At 37.0% G+C, this 21,186-nt stretch overlaps 1 protein-coding gene across 1 annotated transcript; it reads right to left on the bottom strand.

Moving 5' to 3' along the window:
• Window positions 1–13,396: 13,396 nt before the first annotated feature.
• LOC123242848 (small cysteine and glycine repeat-containing protein 7-like) lies at window positions 13,397–13,744 on the bottom strand. The gene has a single exon (XM_044670964.1). It carries the CDS (start codon window positions 13,742–13,744, stop codon window positions 13,397–13,399), a length of 348 nt encoding a protein of 115 aa, XP_044526899.1.
• Window positions 13,745–21,186: the final 7,442 nt, after the last annotated feature.

The following is a 21,186-nucleotide window of genomic DNA, read 5'->3' as shown; positions in this document are numbered from 1 at the left end:
ATTTGGATATCTGGAAATATGGGAATAACATGGAACAATGGGAAGACATGGGTTTGAATTTCTGTTCTGTTGTGATGACACCTTGGGCAAATCTCCTAAAATCCCTGAGGCTTAGTTTTTTTCTCTGTAAACAGAAAATTAATTAACTTGTTGCTGTTTCCATTCTTATTTCTACAAACATAACTATGTAGTCTAGTAGTTATCAAACATTTATCCTATTTTCCTTCCTTTATTTCTTCTCCATATTTTATTCCAAGGAATACCCATGATCTAAACTTTTCTACCCTCTTCTTCAGAAGATCCACAATACTTTTCCAACAGAAGAACACATATATTGCATGTACACACACAAAAACATACACACACCTATATCTATATATGTAAGTATAATTGTGGCAGAATTTTCACTTTGATAAGAAGGAGAAAGACATTGTTGGTAGAGGTAGGTAGAGAAAGAGAGCTGGAAAGAGAACTGGCATAAAAGACAGGGAGAATGATGCTTGTCTTGCCTCTTGATCATAATGGTTCTGTGACTGGGCAAATCATTTTGTTTCTAACTGACCCCTAGGTAAATCTATACTACTATAAATGGGAGAAAAGGGACTAATTTGAATTTCTACATAAATAGAAGGAATTCTCTATTCTTGTTTAAGTCTAAGGGGGAAAAGACTAAAGAAAACAGTAACTTCTTTCTATTATTTTTTTATTTTTACTTATTTACATTTAGAAATATTTACCTTTATTTCTAATTTCTATATATCATTGCTATCTACATTACAAAAACAATTTCTTGGCTCAGAAAGGAGAAGAATGCTAATGAGGAGAATCTGATTTAATTGAGACTGAGGGTGAAATGGAGAGGCATGAATATGGTGACTAAGAGAACAATGAAGAGGATGGAAAAAAATGTGTTAAGTATCCATTGGGAAATAATAGCCAGGTAGCTCCATGAATCAACAGCCAGACTAAGAGACTGGAGGTCCTGGGTTCAAATCTAGCCTCAGAAACTTCCTAGCTGTGTGACCCTGAGCAAGTCACTTAACCCCCATTACCTAGCCTTTATCTCTTTCCTACCTTGTGTAAGGATGGGATTTGTGCAAGGGGGATGGGATCAAAGGAGCCAAAGAAGGCAGTTGCTGACAGTTGTTGACAGTTGAGACCAGAGAGGATTCTGGGAATTTCTCGGAGGAGGAGGAAAGAAGAGAGGTCTTCAGTGAGAGGACTGGGAAGAGAGAGGAGAAGGACATCCCAGCTTGGATCTAGTCCTGAAGGCTTCCTAAGGATCTTTCTTTTGGAAATTGAAACCCTGATTCCCTGATCAAAGCCATTCCATCGCATCTCACCCATCAAGACTTCAACCATAGAGTCAGCTAAGTTTTTGGACTCCATTTTGGGAGCGATCTCTTAGTCTCCTTCACCCATTACCCAACCTTGCTAAGAGACCCTTTTCAGCCCAAACTGACAATTATAGGAAAGGATAGAAACAGAAAAATAGAAATAGAAACAGAAGGAGAAGGTGTGTGTGGGGGGGGAAGCTTAGGAATGGGAACCACTAAGGTTCCCACCCAAGTGACAGACCCCATAGGAATAGCGAAGAGGGCACCCCAAAATCCCTCTGCCCTTCATCCCTTTCCCCAATCCCTGAGTTGTGAATAATAAAAAGCCATTCATCAGTCAGATAAAGTTCCAGAGTGCCTGAGAGACAAGGGAGAGGAGAACCACAGCTTGGTCTGGCTGCCTCCATCCTGAAGCCAGACCACCCACTGTGAAACTGGCTGACCTCGAGGGAGACTTGTGTGAACCCTGGTCTTATTCAGGATCAGATTAGGGTACCACATGCCTCCTCTTATAGGAAAGCCTCGCTTCCGACTGCTATGGGGTGGCATGACCATTCAGGTCACCCACTTTCGAGGTGACACCCCCTTGAAGTTTCCCAGTATATATTCAGCCTCAGAGGAGAACTGGAAGAGACTCACCACATAGACTTTCTCTATCTCCTTTCTATCAATCATCCATTACTGGCCTCTTTATTGTTATACTTGGAAGCAATACATAGTACTGATTCTAAAATAAAAGATAAGGTTTAAAAAAAAAAGAAAAGAAGCTATCAGCTAAGTACAAATGAAAGAATCATAAGTCTTATCTCTCACTCAGAATGTCTCTAAAATGTCTCTTCTTCTCTCTCTAGGATTTATAATTCCTCATTTTAGACAAAGTCACTAGAATGGAGGTGCAGGGGGATAGCATAATGCTGGAGAGAATCCAAGAAACCCTGCATACAAATCCCACCTCTGGATACATACTAACTTTTTGACTAAAGGCAAGTCAGTTAACCTCTTAGTCTTCTAATCAACTCTCTTAGACTCTTAAGCTCCAAAGGAGGTACTGAAGGTAATAGAGGGATCTACATCTTGGAATGTTTCATACCATTGCAATCTGCACTATCTACAAAGGTCTAGTTCTTGTCCCCATACACTAAAGACATACCATGGTGAGATTATCAGATACCTTAGCAACTGGGAGGAGTTAATCCCTTCAATGCAAGCATTTGCCCATTGTAGCTGACCTGAACAAATAGGCATCTTCTCTTTGGAAAGAAATCAAATGGAAAAAGTTCTGCCAACTAGGTTTGCTGAGCACAGGGTCATTGTGGTTCCTAAACTGACTAGACTACAGTCCTTGCCTCCAGAGAAGAGCTGTAGGTATTGATGACCTAGTAAGCTTCTGATCTATCAGACTCTCTTGAGATTATTATTATTAATACTTTTTTTTTTAAATTTTAAACCCTTAACTTCTGTGTATTGACTTATAGGTAGAAGAGTGGTAAGGGTGGGCAATGGGGGCCAAGTGACTTGCCCAGGGTCTCACAGCTGGGAAGTGTCTGAGGCCAGATTTGAACCCAGGACCTCCTGTCTCTAGGCCTGACTCTCAATCCACTGAGCTACCCAGCTGCCCCCTCTCTTGAGATTAAGTCATCAAAGGCTTATTTATTAAGTACTTAGTATGTATCAGAAACTGTGCTAAGCTCTGAAGACAAAAAGAAAGTTTAAAATAGCCCCTTATCCTTAAGGAACTCACATTCTAATGATGGGAGACAATATGTAAGCAACTATATACAAACATATACCCCAAACATAGAGAGATATAGATATAAATAAATAGATATAGATACAAAAGGGGAAGCTAGGTGGTTCACTGGATAGAGAACCAGACCTATAGATGAGAGGTCCTGGATTCAAATGTGACATCAGACACATCCTAGCTCTGTGACCCTGGCAAATCACTTAATGCCAATTGCCCAGTCTTTATTACTCTTCTGCCTTGGAGCTGATATTTAGTATCAATTATAAGACAGAATATAAGGACTTAAAATATATAGAAAGATGATAGAAAGAAAGAAAAACAGACACACAGACAGAGAATCAAGTAAAAAAAAACAGTTGAAATAATTAATAACTTTAGCAGTTTCAGGATACAAAATAAAACCACATAAATCATTACCATTTCTATAAATTGCCAATGAAGTCCAGGAGCAAAAGATAAATTCCCATTTAAAATAACTCTAGACAATATAAAATACTTGGGAATCTACTTACCAAGACAAACACAGGAATTATATGAACACAATTACAAAGCAGTTTTCACACAAGTAAAGTCAGATCTTAACAATTAGAAAAACATTAATTGCTTGTGGGTAAGTAGATGTAATATAATAAAAATGATCATTCTACCTAAATTAATTTACTTATTTAGTGCTATGCCAATCAAACTACCAAAAACACTACTTTATAGAACTAAAAAAATAATAAAATTCATCTAGAAGAACAGAAGATCAAGAATATCAAGAGAATTAATTTTAAAAGTGTGAAAGAAAGAAGAGAAAGAAAAAAAAAGTGTAAAATATTGTGGCCTAACAGTACTGGATCTCAAACTGTACTATAAAACAGTAATCATCCAAACAATCTGGTACTGGCTAAGAAACAGAATGGTGGATCAGTGGAATAGATTAGTGGCAAATGACCTTAGCAATCTAGAGCTTGATAAACCCAAAGATCCCAGCTTTTCAGATAAGAACTCACTATTTGACAAAAATTGCTGGGAAAACTGGAAAATAGTATGGTAGAAACTAGATATAGACCAATATTTCATACCCTATTCCAAGATAAATAGATTCATGATATAAGTAAATCAGGAGAACATAGAATTGTTTACCTGTCAGATCTATGGAGAAGAATTTCTGACCAAACAAGAGATAGAAAACATTACAAGATGTAATATGAATAATTTTGACTATATTAAATTTAAAAGGTTTTGTGTAAACAAAACCAATGTAACCAAGATTAGAAGGAAAACAACAAAATAGAGGAAAATTTTATAACAAATTTCTCTGATAAAGGCCTCATTTCTCAAATATATAGAGAACTATACATTTATAAGAGTACCAGTCATTTCCCAGTTGACAAATGGTCAAAGGATATGAACAAGCAGTTTTCATATGAATAAATCAAAATTATCAAAAACCTTATGAAAAATGTTTTAAATCACTGGTCAGAGAAATGTAGATTAAAACAATTTTGAGGTATCACCTCACAGCTATCAGATTGGCCAATCTGACAGTAAAAGAAAGTGATAAATGTTGGATGAGATGTGTCAAAATTTGGAACATTAATGCATTGTTGGTGGAATTGTGAACTAATCCAACTATTCTGGAGGGCAACTTGGAACTATGTTCAAAGGGCTATAAAACAGTGCCTACCCTTTGATCTACTAATACCACTTGTAGGGCTATATCCCAAAAAAATCCAAAAAGGGGGAAAGGACTTCTTTGTACAAAAATTTTTATAGTAACCCTCTTTGTGGTGGCAAAGAATTATAAATTGAGGGGATGTACATCAATTGGGGAATGGCTAAACAGATTGTGGTATAGGATGGTGATGGAATATAATTGTACTGTAAGACATGATGAACAGAATGTTTTTAGAAAGAACTGGAAAGACCTACATGAATGGATGCAGTGTGAAATAAGCAGAACCAGGAATACTTTATATACAGTGGAATTATCAGTTGTGGCTGAAATATTGTGGAATGACCAACTGTGAAAGATTTAGCTACTTTCTGCAAAACAATGTTCCAGTATAATTTTGAAGGACTTATGACAAAGAATGCTATCTACATCCAGAGAAAGAACTGTCAGAGTTAGAATATAGATCAAAGCATACAATTTTTTCACTTTAGTCTACTTCAGTTTTTATTTGGGATTTTATATGAGTATTCTCTTGAAAAAAATGAATAATATGGAAACGTTTTGCATGATAATACATTTATAACTCAGATAAAATTGCTTACCATCTCTAGGAAGGGGGAGGGGTAAGTAGACAACTTGGATGATTATAACTTCAGAAAACATATGAGAAATTGTGTTTTCACATAATAGGTAAAATAAAATATCTTTACAGATTATTTTTAAAATTAAAATTAAAAAACAAAAAAAATAAGACTTTTATCAGGAACCTGAAGGAAGTCAAGGAAGCCAGGAAATAAAGATGAAAAGGAAAAGAATTCCAGGAATGGTGAATAATCAGTGAAAATGTCTCTATTTGGGAGATAGAGTGTCATGTGTGTGGAACAGGAAGGAGACCAATTTCACTGCATCATAGACTATGTCAAGGGTCAGCAACCTTTTTGGCCATGAGAGCCATAAATGCCACATTTTTTAAAATGTAATTTCGTGAGAGCCGTACAGTGCTCACAGTGTGCGCTCCTGTAACAGTGCCTGAAAAAAAAAATTGACTTTATGGCTCCTGCAGAAAGAGCCCTATCTGGCCCTCAAAAGAGCCAGATATGGCTCGAGAGCCACACATTGCCGACCTCTGGACTATGTAGAACAGGATAAGGCATAAGAAGATTGGAAAGGTAAGAAAGGACCATATTATAAAGGGTTTCAAAAAATCAAATGAAATTTTACATTTGATTCTGGAGGCAATAATGAATCACTGGAGTTTACTGAGTGCAGAGAGGGGAAGAGAAAGGCAGCATTGTCCAAATGATACTTAGGAAGACCATATTGACAGCTGAGTAGAGGATGGACAAGAGTAAGAAAGCATCAAAGAATTGAAACTCTTGCTTTCTCACCATACTTATCCCACACGGAAATTGCTATAAATGTTTATGCCTTTGGTTTGTGTGTTTATGTTTATCATGTCTCCTCCTTTAGAATGCTACTGACTTCCTTCCTAACCACTCATGATGTCTTTTATACAGCAACGACTCAATGGAAGTTGCCTGACTAGGTATAAACATTTTTACAATCTAATAAATCTAATAAATCAGGTTTATCCTATTCTAGCAATAAAATCTTGGAGACTATACTAGAAGCTTGGATTACATGGGCTAAATTTAGGATGAGATTGAACCAAGCAGAAAAGAAACCAGGGCAGAGTTTTTAAGTCCCAGGGGTTACACATGATTATGGATTAATGATCTCTGTATCTAAATTAGATGAAAAGGAGCAGAATGATGGGGAGGAGAAAAGTATAGGAATGCTTTCAGTGAGTCTATAACATTTCTAAATACAATATATACACAAAACTAAATGAACATTCCCTGTAAGAAACCTTCTTCCGATTTCAAGTTGTTTGTGAAAATAACAAGCTATATACTTGGCACATGACACATTCAGAAACAAACAGCTTAAAAGCTTTTGTTGGTTAGTCATGTTATTAAGCTTGGTTAAGCTGGGGAGTAAACACCAGCAATACTTCTCTACATCCAGGAGACATTAATTTCTCTATTATTCGTGCCACATTCTTACTATAGCACTCCAGTGGTTCCCTATTGCTGCTAGGAGAAAATGCCAACTCTTCTCTTTGGCTTTTAAAATCCTTCACAATCTGCCTTTAACCTATGATTCCAGGCTTATATTGCCTCTTCTTGTATTTTATGTTTCACCCAAACTGGTTTACTTGTTTTATCTCCATGCCCAATATTCCATCACCCAGTTCAATCTTTTGCCTATCCTGAATGCCTTGAAGGCACTTTCTGCCCACCTCTGCCTCTGAGAATCCCCAGCTCTGCTCATCTATACCTGCTACATAAGACCTTTAGTGATTTCACCTGCCCAGATTTTTAAATTCCACCCTACTCCAGTATTACTTTGCCTTCATATTGTATTTACTTAAATGTATGCATGTAATTTGAGCTACAGGAACTTTTAGTCTCTGTATCTCCAGTACCTAGTGCAGTACAGGCACTAAATAAAGGCTTGTTAAAATAAACTGAGTATCTTCAATTCCAGGACAATTAGTCTAACCAGAATAAAAACTCTGTATTGTATTTTTAATCAAATTAACTGAATTGCTTTCCAAAAGATCACAGGTGTCAATACCAAATTCTCAGAGCCTTCTTGCCAAAATCCACATCTGCTGATAAATCTGAAAAAGAAAAAATCCAATTCAACTTGTCTATACCTTTAGTCGGCCATTCAGCTAATAAACATTATTAAGCATCTGATATGTGCCAGCCACTGTGCTAAGAGCAGAGAATACAAAAAAAAATGATCAAGAAAACAGGCCTTTCCCTCAAGGAGTTTACCCTCTAATGAGGGAAGGCAATACTATTAAAAAAAATTTATTTAGAAATTTTTTCCATGGTTACATGATTCATGATGCCCCCTCCTTCTACCCCCTCAGTACCACTCCCAAAGCCAACAAGCAGTTCCACTGGGTTTTACATGGATCATTGTTCAAAACCTATTTCCATGTTATTCATATTTGCAGTAATCTTTTCCCTAATTACATCCCTATCGCACTACGTGGTTGATCATATATTTTTCTTCTATACTTCTGTTCCCACTGTTCTTTCTCTGGATGTAGATAATGCTCTTTCTCCTAAGTTCCTCTGGATTATACTGGATCATTGCATTGCTGCTAGTAGAAAAGTCTTTTATGTTCAATTGTGCCACAATTATCAGTCTCTGTGTACAATGTTCTCCTGGTTCTGCTTCTTTCACTTTGCATCAATTCCTGGAGGTTATTCCAGTTCACATGGAATTCCTCCAGTTCTTTATTCCTTTCAGCACAATAGTATTCCATCACCAACAGATACCACAATTTGTTCAGCCATTCCCCAATCAAAGGACATTGTCTCATTTTCCAATATTTTGCCACCACAAAGAGCGCAGCTATAAATATTTTTATATAAGTCTTTTTCCTTATTATCTCTTTGGGTTACAAACCCAGTAGTGATGTGGCTGGGTCAAAAGGCAGATAGTCTTTTTTTTTTAAACCCTTACCTTCTGTCTTGGAGCCAATAGGCTCCAAGGCAGAAGAGTGGTAAGGGTAGGCAATGGGGGTCAAGTGACTTGCCCAGGGTCACATAGCTGGGAAGTGGCTGAGAACACATTTGAACCTAGGACCTCCCGTCTCTAGGCCTGGCTCTCAATCCACTGAGCTACCCAGCTGCCCCTGGCAGATAGTCTTTTAAAGTCCTTCATGCATAGTTCCAAATTGCCATCCAGAATGGTTGGATCAGTTCATAACTCCACCAGCAGTGTATTAGTGTCCCAATTTCACCAGGTCCTCTCTAACATTTATTACTTTCTTTTGCTGTCATATTGGCCAATCTGCTAGGTGTGAGATGGCACCTCAGAGTTGTTTTAATTTGCATTTCCCTAATTAGGAGGGATTTAGAACACTTTTTCATGTGCTTATTGATAGTTTTGATTTCATCCTGTGAAAACTGCCTATTTATGTCCCTTGACCATTTGTTGATTGGGGAATGGCTTGATTTTTTTGTAGATTTGACTTAGTTTCTTATATATTTGGAAAATTAAACCTTTGTCAGAGAGTTTTGTTATAAAAATGTTCTCCCAGTTTGTTGCTTTCCTTCTAATTTTGGTTGCATTGGTTTTGTTTGTACAAAAACTTTTTAATTTGATATAAAGTCATTCCTTTTATATTTTGCAATGTTCTCTATATCTTGCTTGGTCTTCAATTCTTTCCTTTCCCACAGATCTGAGAGTATACTAATCTATGTTCACCTAATTTATTTATGATTTCACTTTTTATATTTAAGCCATTCATCCATTTTGAATTTATCTTGGTATAGGGTGTAAGATGTTGATCTAAACCTAATTTTCCCCATACCGTTTTCCAGTTTTCCTAGCAGTTTTTGTCAAATAGTGAGTTCTGGTCCCAAAAGCTGGGATGTTTGGATTTATCAAACACTAGGTGCTAAGGTCATTTACCCCAGTCTATTCCATTGATCCTCCCTTCTGTCTCTTAGCAATACCATATTGTTTTGATGGCCACTGCTTTATAGCACAGTTTAAGATCTGGTACTGCTTGGTCCCCATCCTTCACTTTTTTTTTCATTATTTCCCTTGATATTCTTGATCTTTTGTTCTTCCAGATGAACTTTGTTATCATCTTTTCTAATTCTATAAAAAAGTTTTTTGGTAGTTTGATAGGTATGACACTGAATAAGTAGATTAATTTGGGTAGGATTGTCATTTTTATTATATTAGCTCATCCTACCCAGGAACAGTTAATGTTTTTCCAGTTGTTTACATCTAGTTTTAATTGTGTGAAAAATGTTTTGTAGTTGCATTCATATAATTTCTGTGTTCGTTTTGGCAGATAGATTCCTAAATAGTTTATATTGTTTAGAGTAATTTTAAATAGAGTTTCTCTAACTCCTGCTGCTAGGTTTTGTTGGAAATATATAGAAATGCTGATGATTTATGTGGGTTTATCTTGTACCCTGCAACTTTACTAAAGTTCTTAATTATTTCCACTAGCCTTTTAGTTGATTTTCTGGGGTTCTTTAAGTATACCATCATATCATCTGCAAAGAGTGATAGTTTAGTCTCCTCAATGCCGACTTTAATCCCTTCAATTTCTTTTTCTTCTCTAATTGCTATTGCTAGTGTTTCTAGTACAATATTAAATAAAAGAGGTAATAGTGGGCATCCTTGTTTCACTCCGTCCCCATTTCAGATGATACTTTCTGATTATTTTAAATACATACTGTTCCTTATTTTGAGGAAGGGCCCTTTTATTCCCATCCTTTCTAGTGTTTTCAAGAGGAATGGGTATTGTATTTTGTCAAAAGCTTTTTCTGCATCCATTGAGATAATTATGTGATTTCTGTTGGTTTGATTATTGATATGGTCAACTATGTAGATGGTTTTCCTAATGTTAAACTATTTTTGTATTCCTGGTACGAATAATGAATAATCCTCATGATCACTTGCCGGAGTCCTTTTGCTAATATTCTATTTAAGATTTTTGCATATATGTTCATTAAGGATACCGATCTGTAGTTTTCTTTCTCAGTTTTTGGTCTACCTGTCTTTGGAATCAGTACCATATTTGTGTCATGAAAGGAAGTTGGTAAAACTCCTTCTTTGCTTATTTTGTCAAATAATTTGTTCAATATTGGGATTAGTTGTTCTTCAAATGTTTGATAGAATCCACTTGTGAATCCATCTGGCCCTGGGGAATACTATTTAAAAAAAAAAAAAAAGCTGAAAAGGAGGTTGGGGAAGAGAAAAGAATATCTAGTCTGAGGGTGATGATATAAAGGCAAAAAAGTCTAGAATGCAAATGGTTGGGAAATGAGAGGATGATTTCTGATCTTCCTCTTTGGGGAGATTCTAGAGCTCATGGCTCTGCCCTCCAATGAAAAGGATAAAGGATACTAAAAAAAAAAAAAGTGAGTATAAAAGCTGATTAGATCTTAAAGAATGATGTGACTTTGCAGTTATGAGGTTCCAGAGTGCATGGTGGAGAATGCAAAGAAGTCCAAAAAGTGGAAAAAGTATCTAACAATATTTTTCATTTATCCCTGAAAGTAAAGATAAGGAAATAATACACAAATACCAGTATGATTTCATCTGAATAGAGAATTCTTAGTGTAGAAATTCTTTTTCACCAAGTGACAACCAGTCTATGACTTAGTAGATAAATCTTGAGTAGTTGTCTGAGGTTCAGAGAGTTTTAGTGATTTTATCTTTAATGTATCTTGAATATATCTTATTTAAACATAGTTATTTGGATGTATTTCCCACCCCCATTAGACTGTGCACTCCTTGAGGATAGGGATTGTCTTTTGGCTTTCTCTGCATCCCCAGCAGTTGGCCCAGTGCCTGGAACATAGTAGGTGCATTAAAAGTGTTGGCTGACACTGCTGGGTTTGTACCCCAAAGAGCAATAAGGAAAAATACTTTTACAAAAATATTTATTGCTGCATTCTTTGTGGTGGCAAAAAAATTGGAAAATGAGGGGATGCCCTTCAATTGGGGAATGTTTGGGAAAATTGTGGTATTTGATAGTAATTGAATACTATTGTGCTGAAAGGAATAATGACCTGGAGGAATTCCATGTGAACTGGAACGACTTCCAGGAATTGATACAGAGTGAAAGGAATAGAACCAGAAGAACATTGTACATAGAGACTGATAATCGTGGCACAATGAAATGTAATAGACTTTTCTACTAGCAGCAGTGCAATGACCCAGGACAATCCAGAAGAACTTACGAGAAAGAACTCTATCCACATCCAGAGAAAGAACTCTGGGAGTAGAAATTCAGAAGAAAAACATATGATCAATCTTGTGGTTCGATGGGGATATGATTGGGGGTTTTGATGTTAAAGATCACTCTACTATAAATATGAATAACATAGAAATAGGTTTTGGACAATGATTCATGTATAACCCAGTGGAATTTCTTGTCAGCTCTGGGAGGGAAGAGGGAAGAGGAGTGGGAAAAATCATGAATCATGGAATCATGGAAAAATATTCTAAATAAATTAATTATTTTTAAAAAGTGTTGGTTGACTGACTAGTAAATATGAAAGGCTAAATTTGGACCCAGGTCTTTCCTGACTCCAAGTGAAGTACTCTATCCAATGTGTTGAACTATCTTCTAAAGTTCTATATGAATGTCAGCTATTATTATATAATATATGTTATTTTACATAGCCTACACAGCCTGCACAGAGTGATCAGCTTATACAAACCTGATAGAGAATTTGAAAGATATATAAATATTGTATAACTGCTCCTAGTATAATAGCCATTTAGTGAAGAGTATCCTCTGTGTTGAGCTCCAGAGCCAGAAGTAGAGATCATTAAAGAAGCTCTAGTCAGGGTAGCCAAGTGGCTCAGTGGATTGAGAGTCAGACCTAGAGAAAGGAGATCCTGGGTTCAAATTTGGCCTCAGATACTTCTAGATGTGTGACCCCAGGCAAGTCACTTAACCACAATCAACTAACCCTTACCACTCCTCTGTCTTGGAATCAATACATAGTATTGATTCTAGTAAAGTTCTAGTAAACTACATCTTGGACCTTCTCTGTGTGTCATTTCTTCCAGTCCAGTGTCATTCCAGCAGAAGATATTGAAGATGGTGGTTTATGAGTAGAGACCAGGCCAAGTTTTCAGCCAGTTCAACATCAATACCATGAGGAGTATAGTGCAGCTAGATGATTCAATGGACATAATACTGGGTCTAGAGTCAAGAAGACTTAAGTTCAAATATGGCCCTAGACACCTACTAGTAGCATGGAATTTAGATGCCTTTGCCATTCCAGAAAGCAGGTTGAGACATATGACTTTCAGTGCCAAGACTCAGGTCCTGGATTCTTCTGGACCAATATGCAACTTGAGAAGCTATCTTACAGTAAAACCATATCAATATAATATGGAATAAAAATGCTGCTTGAGCTATCAGTAAACAGTTAAGTGACAGGTAAAGCCAGTAAAAACTAAATCTGGTTTAGCTACTCAATGAAAATAACTGTTATATATACCTACAGGGAAACTAAAAGAATAAAAAACTAACATTCCTTCACAGTATCTCTCAGCATACATGAATAAATAAAAGGTACCTCTGGAGGCCTGTTTGCTAGCTTATAAAAGCCATTTTCCAAGCTAACAATAATGATGATGGAACAATTGAAAAAGAAATGAAACTACAGGAGATAGAGTTTTATTTGTTGCTTTTTATTTTGGATTTTTTTCAAAACATTTGGATAGAATTTCTTAGAAAGCACAGAAGCAATAGAAAAAATGGGAAAATTACAGGTTATATTAAAAGAAAAATGTAGAAAGGAACATAAACTGTGGAAATGAATGTTAGATATCAGATTGTATTTAGCAATGTATATAATTTTAGCTGGGTTTATGTCTCCTTTTTGGATGCTTTGTATTGGTTAATTTACCCTTCAGATGAGATGGGATCACAAAGGTCCCAAAGTATAAAGGACCCATGGCCCATAAAACAAACATAGAAAAGCAAAGTACATGAGCTGAGACAGAAGAAAGTCTTACCTTCATGTTGTGTATGTGCCCCCAGCAAGTCCTTTTTAGAGGTCGAACCCAGATCACTCTTGTCTAGCAACAGCATTGCTTTTTGCAGCAGCAGCTCTGTTGGCAGCATTTCTGTTGGCAGCAGCCCTTGCCACAGCCACAGCCCTTGCCACAGCCACAGGAGCCACAGCCACAAGAATTACAGCAGCAGGTACGGCGGCAGCAGACAACTGTGGGACTACAGCAGCCCCCACAGCAGCCACAGCAGCAGGGGCAGCAGGCAGAGCAGCAGCCCACGCGGTGGCAGGTACAGGTGGTGCAGCCACAGCCACCACCACAGCCACCACAGCCACCACCGCAGCCACCGCAGCCACCGCAGCCACCGCAGCCACCACAGCCTCCACAGCTGCCTCTACATCCACAGCAACCCATTGTGTCAGCACAGATAGTTCAGGTGAGTTGAGGAGAAAAGATTCAGGAGAGGTGAGTGAAGTCTGATGTTCTCCTTCTGTAGAGCAGCCCTTATATACCATTCTGGGGGGATTTGGCCCAGGATGTCACAAGATACTTCCTTCTTGTTGTTTATCCTAGTATTCCTTCAAAAAAATTTTGTCTCTGTTTACTTCCTTCTCTGAAATATTTTAACTACATAAATGACTTATTTTACCACTTTGTTAGGCAATGATTCAAATACACACACACACACACACACACACACACACACACACACAAATGGTGACTGATTTTATTTTCCATCAAACTGCCTATCAACTTTTCTCCATGTGATTGTGTCTCAAGAGTCTTCAAAAGCAGGAAACTGAGTCCTTCTCTACTGACCAGGGTCTTCCGGAATGAAACTCTTGGACACAGGCTCCAAAGGAAAGCCTTCACATTGAATAAACATCCCTTAGATGGACAAAGAGAAAACTTGGATGCGTATTTTCTATACTTTGAGATGCCCACACATAAAATCTGAAACCTATAAAGGATGAAATCATAGTCTTTCACCATCTATGACCTTAAATCAGGAGAGGAAAGAACATCCTGAGACATTTTTGGAAATGAATTCTTTGAGAATTATTAATCAATCAGTTAATCATTAAGCATTTATTAAACACTAAGTTTTAGATAGTATACTTGGAGCTGAGAATACAAATAAAAAAGTAAAACTGTCTCCTGTCTTTAGGAAGCATACATTTTATTTTTAACACTTATATTTTTCTTAGAATCATGTCAGTTCCAAGGCAAAAGATCCACAAAGGCAAGGGAACTGAGGTTAAGTGACTTGCCCCAGGCCACACAGCTAGGAAGTATCTGAGGTCAAATTTGAACCCAGGTCCTCTTGACTGCAAGATTGGCTCTTTATTCACTGAAAAACCTAGTAGTCCCATATACATTCTATTATAAACAGCATGTGTACTTATGAATATAAACAAAATACATATGGGGCAGGAAGCAACTAGGTGGCACAATAGAGAGGTTGTCAGGAAGACTTGAATTCAGTTTGGCCTCAGACATTTACTAGCTGTGTCTGGGCTAGTCATTTAATCCTGTTTGCCTCAGTTTCTTCATCTATAAAATGAGCTGGAAATATTGTGGAATGATCAACTGTTAAAGACTTAGCTACTCTTAGCAAAACAATGATCCAGGAAATTCTGAGGAACTTATCACAAAGAGTAAATGCTATCCCCATCCAGAGAAAGAGCTGTTGGAATCAGATACAGATCAAAGCATGAGATTTTTCATTTAAGTTTATTTGGATTTTTGTTTGGGGATTTTTGTTTTATAAGACTATTCTCTTATAAAAATGAGCAGTATGGAAATATGTTCTGCATAATAATCAAAGTCAAATTGCTTGCCAGTTCTAAAAGGCAGGGAGGAAGGAAGATAATTTGGATCATATGACTTTGGTAAACTTATGTAGAAATTTGTTAATACATGTAATATGTAAAAATTTAATATCTTTATAAAAATTTAAAAATATCACCTACAGAATGAGCTGGAGAAGGAAATGGCAAATCATTCCAGGATCTTTGCCCCCCAAATGAGAAGAATCAGACAAGACTGGAAATGACTTCATAACAAAAATGAGCAGGGAATTTGAGGGCAACTGAGTGGTGCAATGGATAGAGCACTGAGCTTGGAATCCAGGACTCATCTTCATCTCCCCTCAGATGCTTATTAGCTAGGTGACCCTAGGCAAGCCATTTCATCCTGTTTACCTCAGTTTCTTCATCTGTAAAATGAGGGGGAGAAGGAAATGGCAAACCACTCCAGTATCTTTGCCAAGAGAACTCCAAATGATATCACAAAGAATCACAGCAATAAAAAAGTATTTATGAATATAAACAAAATACAAATTTATAGGATAATTAAACCAAGTGTTTCCACAATCTTATCTAAACTTTGTAGTTCCCCTCAAAACTAAAATTACTCTGAGCAGAATCAAGATACAAACGAAGATTCACCAACTCTAAATCCTCTTTTCCTTACTCATATTACTTGTTTAGTCTAATACATTATAAAGCAGGAGTCCTCTACAAAAGCAAAACAAAACATTCTTTCTACCAATCATGGTCATGTTAGTTTGTGAAGCAATTTATTATTATACATAAAACATTCAACTTTATTTGTAACCAGTTCCTGGGAAACTTAATCTAAACATTCAGTGAATCCCTAGTGCAAGTAGAGTTAAGATAAACTGAACCAGAAAAATGGTGAGAAGAAAAGATTACTTGATTCCAGAGGTGCTATTATTCCAGGAGAGGAAACCCAATAAACTCTAGTGACTCCTTAGTAAAGTAAGTAGTGTGGTGGACATGGAATCAGGAAGGCCCAAGTTCAAAACTGAACCTTTTCTTATTTCTCCTTTATAAGCTCATGCTTCCATCATCTTTGTTGAGTTCTGATCTTACCTTCTCTCCTAGACTAAATTTCTTGAGGGAGTGTCTTGTTGACTCACTCTCTTGGACATTGTAGGAACCCCATGACTTTTTTATGGATCCTGGGGATCTAGGAATGCTCTAAAGAACATGTGATTTCATTAATGTGAAAACACTCTTGGTGTGGGGATGCCCTCTACCAACTCAGAGCTCCTCTGAGTTAGATGAATCCTTAGGAATTGCCTTAAGGATTTATAGGTTAAATAACTTGCCCCAGGCCACACAGCCAACAAATAAACTCTAGGTCACACAGATAGTAAGGGTCAAAAGTGGAATCTGAATTCTGCTCTTCCTACTTATATTATCAGTGCTCTATCTACCTGCCGGTATGTTTCTAGGTTCTTATAACACAAGGAAGAACACTTAGAAACACCCTGCCTTCAAAGCACACATGTACCTTTATAAACAAATAATTCAAATTCAGATTCAATTTCATAGAGTGCATCCTGTAGGTGTATATGCATAATATGGTTTATAAATATAAATAAATTCCTTTATGGAAGGAACTCATATGTCTATTGTCCTGGGACTGTGTGTTCTCTGAGCTTCTGTCTGCAACTTCTTTTAGTCATATGATTAATTTCTTTTGCTAAATTTTTTCTAAGATGGTCATTTGAGAGAGAACTTATTCCAATAGAACAAAATTTTTGTAAAATATATTTCTAGGAAAAAAGACAACTCACCCAAAACTGAAGAAATAAATATCTTATATATAAAGAGAGATAACTTCTTTTTAAGAGAATAAATTTGCCTGGTTCTCTTCTTTGGAAATATGTTGTCATAGTCATACAAGGAGAGAGCTAGAGTGTTCCTCAGAGATTGCTTAGTCCAATTCCCTTACATTAGACAGTTGAGATCCACAGCAAAATAGAATACAAATTTTCTCTTAGTTGTAACTTCATTTATAATGTTAGCCTCTTAGAGTGTTACCAACTCAGAACAGACATTTGTGTTAAACGAACAATTGCTAGAGAAAGATCAGTGAAGGAAATGGACACTAAAGGAAAAAAAGGAAAGAAGAGTATCAAATTTCCACCAAAGGAGTTTGAGCTTTTCTGTCCACTGAGGCAGCTGGAAGCTAGATGGTGCAGCGGATAGAGTACCAAGGTTGGAGTCAGGAAAACTCTTCTGTCTGACTCTAAATCTGGCCTCAGATACTTGCTAGCTATCTGACCCTGGGCAAGTCACTTAACCTCATTTACCTCAGTTTCCTCATCTTCTTTAAAGAAAGATGAGGAAACTGAGGAGGAATAATAAAATATTATGAATAAAAAAATGAATAAAATGAATTAAAAAAAATAAAGATGAACTGGAGAAGGAAATAGAAAACTATTCCAGTGTCTTTGCTAAGAAAACCCAAAATAGGATCACCAAGAGTCAGAAGTGTCCAAATAACAATAAAACCATTGAGGTAGATGGGTCAGTTGCAATCAAATGGTGGTAAACTTTTCTCCTGACCAAGAATTCATATGAATGCTGTAATGTCTCTTTGCTCTTTCTCCATTCTCTTCTTAACCAATAAAATAGATGTGTAAACAAAAGTATTTCTGATCCCTAATTTTTATTTACTCATTTAATATGTATTAAAGCCAATCTATTTGAGATAATAATAATGGATAAAAGTTTCATAGTGCTTTAAGACTTACAAAGTGATTTTGAATATATTATCTTATTCATTCCTTACACCAACCATAGGAGTTAGATACTATTAGTATTCTCATTTTACAAATGACAGAATTGCGACCCAGTGAAATTGAATTATTTTTTCAGGGTCACAGAGCTGGTACATGTCTGAAATAGCATTTGAACTCTGGGAGAAGAGTTCTGCATGCATGCTCATTCTGCTGAGAAGAATATATTAAAAATACCCTTTGCTTCTCCCTTAGTTTCTAGTGTCTTTCTCACTCAGTTCAACTTTGGTCCATGAGGTTGAAAACCAGAGAAGGAAGTTGGATTGACAGCCTGAATTTATAATATAGTCAATAGTTAATAAATATTTCTATTATATGCCAGGTACTATACGAAGTTGCCATCTTGAAATTGAAGCCCATCACACTGAAAACCATAATAGATTACTCACTCTCTTTGGATTCAATGGGGGAAAATATATCAGAATTTTCTCCAAGTAGAGTATATAAGCTCAACCGAAAGGGAACATCACTGGGTTCACTAAAAATTTATATTACACTACCTCAACTGGGCCCTCCCTGCCTAGTGACTCATTCTCTACTGTCTACAAATGTGACCATGTCTCCCCATCCTGAAAAAAAACTTCATTTGATCCTTCCATCCCTTGCATCTATCATTCTATTTTTCTTTGCCCTTTGTAGCTAAATTTTTCAAAAAGACCTTTTACAATAGATGTCTACACTTCCTCTCCTCTCACTCTTAACCCCTTACAATCCTGCTTCCTAAAAATGCTCTCTCCACAGTTACAAATCATATCTTAGTTGCTAAATCCAATTTTTTTTAATCCTCATTCTTTTTTTTACCTTTCTTCAGCCTTAGACAATATTGATCACTCTCTCTTCCTTGCTGCTCTCTTCTCTCTAGGTTTTTGGGCCACCTGTCTCTCCTGGTTTTCCTCCTACCTATCAGATTACTCCTTCTCTCTCTCCATTATTATATTCTCCTCCAGATCATACCTTCTAACCACTGATGGCCCGCAGCGTTCTGTCCTGGGCTCTCTTTTCTCTCTCTATACCACTTCACTTAGTGATTTCATCAGCTCATAAGGACTTAATTACCATCTTTATGCTGCTGATTCTTAAATCTACCTGCCCTACCCAGCCTTTTGGCTGATCTCCAATCTCACATTTCCAGTTGCCTTTCAGGCATCTTGAATTAAATGTCTAGTAGATATATTAAATGCTGTGTATCCAAAACAAAAATCATTATCTTTCCCCCTTCTTTCTTCCCTATTACTATAAAGGGCAACACTATTCTCCCAGTCCCCTTGAGTCTCAACCTGGATGTTGTCCTCGATTCCTCACTCTCTCTATCAACCCCCATATTGAATTTGTTCTTAAAGTCCATGTATTTCACCTTTACATCTCTCAAAAACACTCCCCTCACTTCTCTGACACTGCTACCATTCTGGTGCAGACCCTCATCAGCTCTCATCTGGATTATTGCAGTAGTCTAGTAGTGGGTTTGCCTGCCTCAAGTCTCTCCCTACTCTAACCCCTTCTCAATACAGGCACCAATGTGATTTTCCCAAAATTTAGGTCCAGTCATGCCTCCACATACCACCCCTGGTCAATGAACTCCAGTGGCTCAATCTTGATGTATTTTTTTTAAACCCTTACCTTTTGCCCTAGAATCAATACTGTATATTGGTTCCAAGGCAGAAGAGTGGCAAGGGCTAGGCAATGGGGATTAAGTGACTTGCCCAGGGTCACACACCTAGGAAGTGTCTGAGGCCAGATGTGAACCTAAGACCTCCCATCTCTAGGTCTGGCACTCTATCCACTGAGCAACCCAGCTGGCCACCTTAGTGTCTTTTTAGAGACTGGAACATGTTGGCCAGGCTCTCTTCTATTTTGAAAAGATTAAACCAGTCAGTAGCAGAAACTAGATCTAAACATTAAAAGAATCTTGAATCTTCTTTTTCATTTAATTTTAGAAGTCTTTTTTGCCCTCATCACAAGTCCACTACTTTTAGCATTAAAAAAAATCTCACAAATACTAGTAAGATAAAATAGGAAAGTAGATAATAGAGCAAAAGTGATTCATTTCCCCCTTGTTCTCCAAAGGTCAGGTATTAAATATTTCACATATGTATCTATTCATCCTTAGCCCTGCTGGCTACCAGGGCTCTCAACAGAGCTGTTCCACTGTTCACCTGTGATCATCTCACAGAGAGCTGGTCTTCTGTATTTTGCTCAAGAACTCAAAGCTATGGATTATCTTTCATTTCATAATGATTTAAGGATAGCTTCAGAAGTGGCCTATTTTTCACATATTTATAGCCTTAAGAACCAAGTACTGCATCAACCTAGTTTTTCTGGGAGGTTATATGACAAGAGCCACATTAAGCTATAATGTACACTCATTAAACAGGGACCCTTACCTAAAGGAAAGGAAAGATACAGACATAGCTAGAACTACTGATGAATATCCATGAATACTACCCTTGACTACCAAAAAAAAAAATTCATCCAACCCTTCTGGTTAGCCATAAATGAACTCCACGTGATTGAGATATTTAGGGGTATCTCATGCTTTCTTCCTTCAGTTTGATATATTTTTTAAAAGCTCTGGCTCACTTTTTCTGCCATAATATAAAACAATACAACTTGTAACTTTGGATTCTCCTATGGCTAATATGTATGTGGATAGGCTATGTTTCCTTGGAGAATAGCTTCTTTCCTCTTAGTCACATGGAAGGCAGGAACCCAGTTAAGAGCAGGGAAATAGACCACATTTTTCTTCTTGTACTTTTCCTATATAAGTGAGTAGGTTCACTAATGTGATTCATATGCTTCTGATCAACTCTGTGTTGCCATCAGCTGAGTGTGGCTTTGTCCTTATTCCTTAAAGTTTTGAGCCTGCCCCTTGTTGTTCAGTTGTTCAGTTGTGTCTGACTCTTTGTGACCTACATGGACCATAGCACTCCAGACCCTTCTACCCTCCACTATCTCTCAAAGTCTAGTCAAGCTCATGTGCTTTGCTTCCGTGAAGCGATTTACCCATCTCATCTTCTGCTGTCTACTTTGTCTTTTGCCTTCAAACCTTCCCAAAATCAGTCTTTTTCAACTGAGCCTAACTGGAATAGGGCAATTGGGTTTCCCCCTGCAATTGGCATATCTCCCATTGGGAATTAAATCACAATATTTTAGAAAAGTAAGCATAACTTGCCTAACTTCCTTTATCTACTGTTTTGGGATTCATCTTTTTTTTTTTTTTTCATCCTGCCCAGAAATTTCAAAC

Source organism: Gracilinanus agilis, chromosome 3, assembly GCF_016433145.1.
Source record: "Gracilinanus agilis isolate LMUSP501 chromosome 3, AgileGrace, whole genome shotgun sequence".
Lineage (NCBI taxonomy): Eukaryota > Metazoa > Chordata > Mammalia > Didelphimorphia > Didelphidae > Gracilinanus > Gracilinanus agilis.
The sequence above is the reverse complement of the archived record's forward strand: the minus strand, read 5'-3'. Positions and strand labels throughout refer to the sequence as shown.

What these genes read in the sequence shown, in the direction of transcription:
- LOC123242848 (XM_044670964.1), bottom strand. Translation starts at nt 13,744, where the DNA reads ATGGGTTGCTGTGGATGTAGAGGCAGCTGTGGAGGCTGTGGTGGCTGC.